The sequence below is a fragment of the Pygoscelis adeliae genome, unplaced genomic scaffold, assembly GCF_000699105.1.
Source record: "Pygoscelis adeliae isolate BGI_AS28 unplaced genomic scaffold, ASM69910v1 Scaffold1786, whole genome shotgun sequence".
Taxonomy (NCBI): Eukaryota; Metazoa; Chordata; class Aves; order Sphenisciformes; family Spheniscidae; genus Pygoscelis; species Pygoscelis adeliae.
Window position 1 is genome coordinate 1 of NW_008825070.1, and position 1,942 is coordinate 1,942.

Here is a 1,942-nt window from a genome sequence, read left to right on the forward strand (position 1 = left end):
GGTAGTAAAACAAATTGGGAATGGCAGGTGAAAGTCACAATAATGAAGACTCCCTGAATGGTTAAAATGACAGCATTTTAAACATTGGAGAAGAACAAGCACTCAAATAATACTCAAAACACTTGCATCCTTCAAAGTTGGCAAAATCTAAATACAACAAAAGGGGGAAGAAGTGGAATATTCTGTAGCTATAAGCTACACGTTCAGCAAAACATACAAAACATCTGGAGACAAACTGTCTTCCAGCTTTTTAGTTCTTGTGAAAATCAGAATTTTGCTGAATTCAAGAGTGAATCAGAGATTCTAGGAGTCTTATTGTGCAAAAAGTTACTTTCACTGAAATCCATAAATGAAGAGCTCTCTTTCAAGGAATGGTAAAACAATCAAAAAATAGATACACTTGGCCCCTTAAAACAACACTAACACTTCTTAAATTAAGAATGTTAATTTAAACTACAAGTATACATGTGTAGTTTACACAAAAGGAAGTAAGCATGCTAGCGTACTTTCTCCATCACCAGGTCTAACTCGGTCTTTCTGCAGTAGCCCCCGGCAACATGGTGATAAACATCTTCATGTTAATTCCTAACATGAAGGACTCTTCTATTTCATTAAAAGGCAAATACTATGTATTTCCAAAAGGAAAATACTATGTACCATTTACTACATAAAAGGTTTTAGTTTTCCTCCACCTATAATCCATTCTACAATTAATAAAGCAATTTCTGAAGTCAAATGTGTTTACTCCAAGGGGCTTGGACATCAGCATTCCTATATTTGCATCAATAAAGTTAGAAAAGAAGAAAACTACTCCCTTTGCTGATACTTTTTATAGCTGCCCAAGTGCAATTCTGCATGCAGACAAGGAGTGCATCTGTATTTATGTCTATTTATATATAAAATATATTATATTTATTATATATAAATATATATTTATATACATAAATACATATAAGCATATGTGTGCCCCACATACGTCTATATGCATATACACACAGCCATATATGTATAGTATGTGTATACACACACAGAGATTTACATACAAATGTTAAAGTACTGAAGTTACAGCTTTTAGCTAGGGATTCTGAATCTCATGAAAAGAATACAGGATTTCTTTCTCCAGCCTCCTTCTTACCTTCTTGCACAAGCCTTGGCCACATAATCTGCTGTCAGCTTGTACTGCCAGAGCATGCCTATGTATTCCATTGCAGGCCACAGCTGAACCCGACTGCAGAGCTGGTTTAACAAGGCAGGGTCTAACTGGTTGGAGATGGTATCTTCAGTAAACCTTTCTTCTGAATGACTATATATGACTCCTTCTGCTCTCAGTTGTGAATGTACAGCTTTCAAAAAAATCTTTAGTTGACCTATTTGACAGAGCGTAAGAGGCACATAAATGCATGTACTATATTTCTTTCCAGTGAACATTTCACATCCTTTCCATTTGTACACAAAACAAATGGAGATGGCAGAAATCATCCTCTTAGGCTCTTCAAAAGTGTTACCTACCCAGACCAACATCTTCTGAATGATTGGCTCTAATTATCAAGCCATCAGCTTGCAGCAATGCTTTCTTCATCTTCCATCCAGTGGCAGCAATTTTCAGACAGCACATTTTTTCCTGCCATCTACTTTCTCCATAGGCCAATCTTAGCTCCAAGATGTTAAGTGGTTTGCTGAGAATTTTTAACTGAGAAAAACATTCCATGCCCAGTTTATCCTGGAAACACAAAAAGGACATTTGAACAAGTGGCAATTTGTTTCAGCAGTGCTAACAAAACAACAAACAAGATCTGTGACTGCAGTCAAAACCGAGATTTCAAATTCACATGCACACGACTGAAGTACAAGTATGTATAAACCAACCTGCAACAACTGAACCACAATTCTTTTGTAGCCCTACTCAATACAGCAGGAAGATAGAAATCTAAATAGTTGGCCA

General features: G+C 36.3%; 1 protein-coding gene across 1 annotated transcript; it reads right to left on the reverse strand.

Annotated features, from left to right (window-relative positions):
• Positions 1–1,135: 1,135 nt before the first annotated feature.
• Positions 1,136–1,721, reverse strand: LOC103919002 (midasin-like; the record flags this gene model as incomplete). The annotated part of the gene is made up of 2 exons (XM_009326438.1): positions 1,510–1,721; positions 1,136–1,367 (listed from the first exon to the last, which is right to left on the reverse strand). Coding segments are annotated over exons 1-2 (431 nt in total), but the record flags the coding sequence as incomplete, so codon positions are not given.
• Positions 1,722–1,942: the final 221 nt, after the last annotated feature.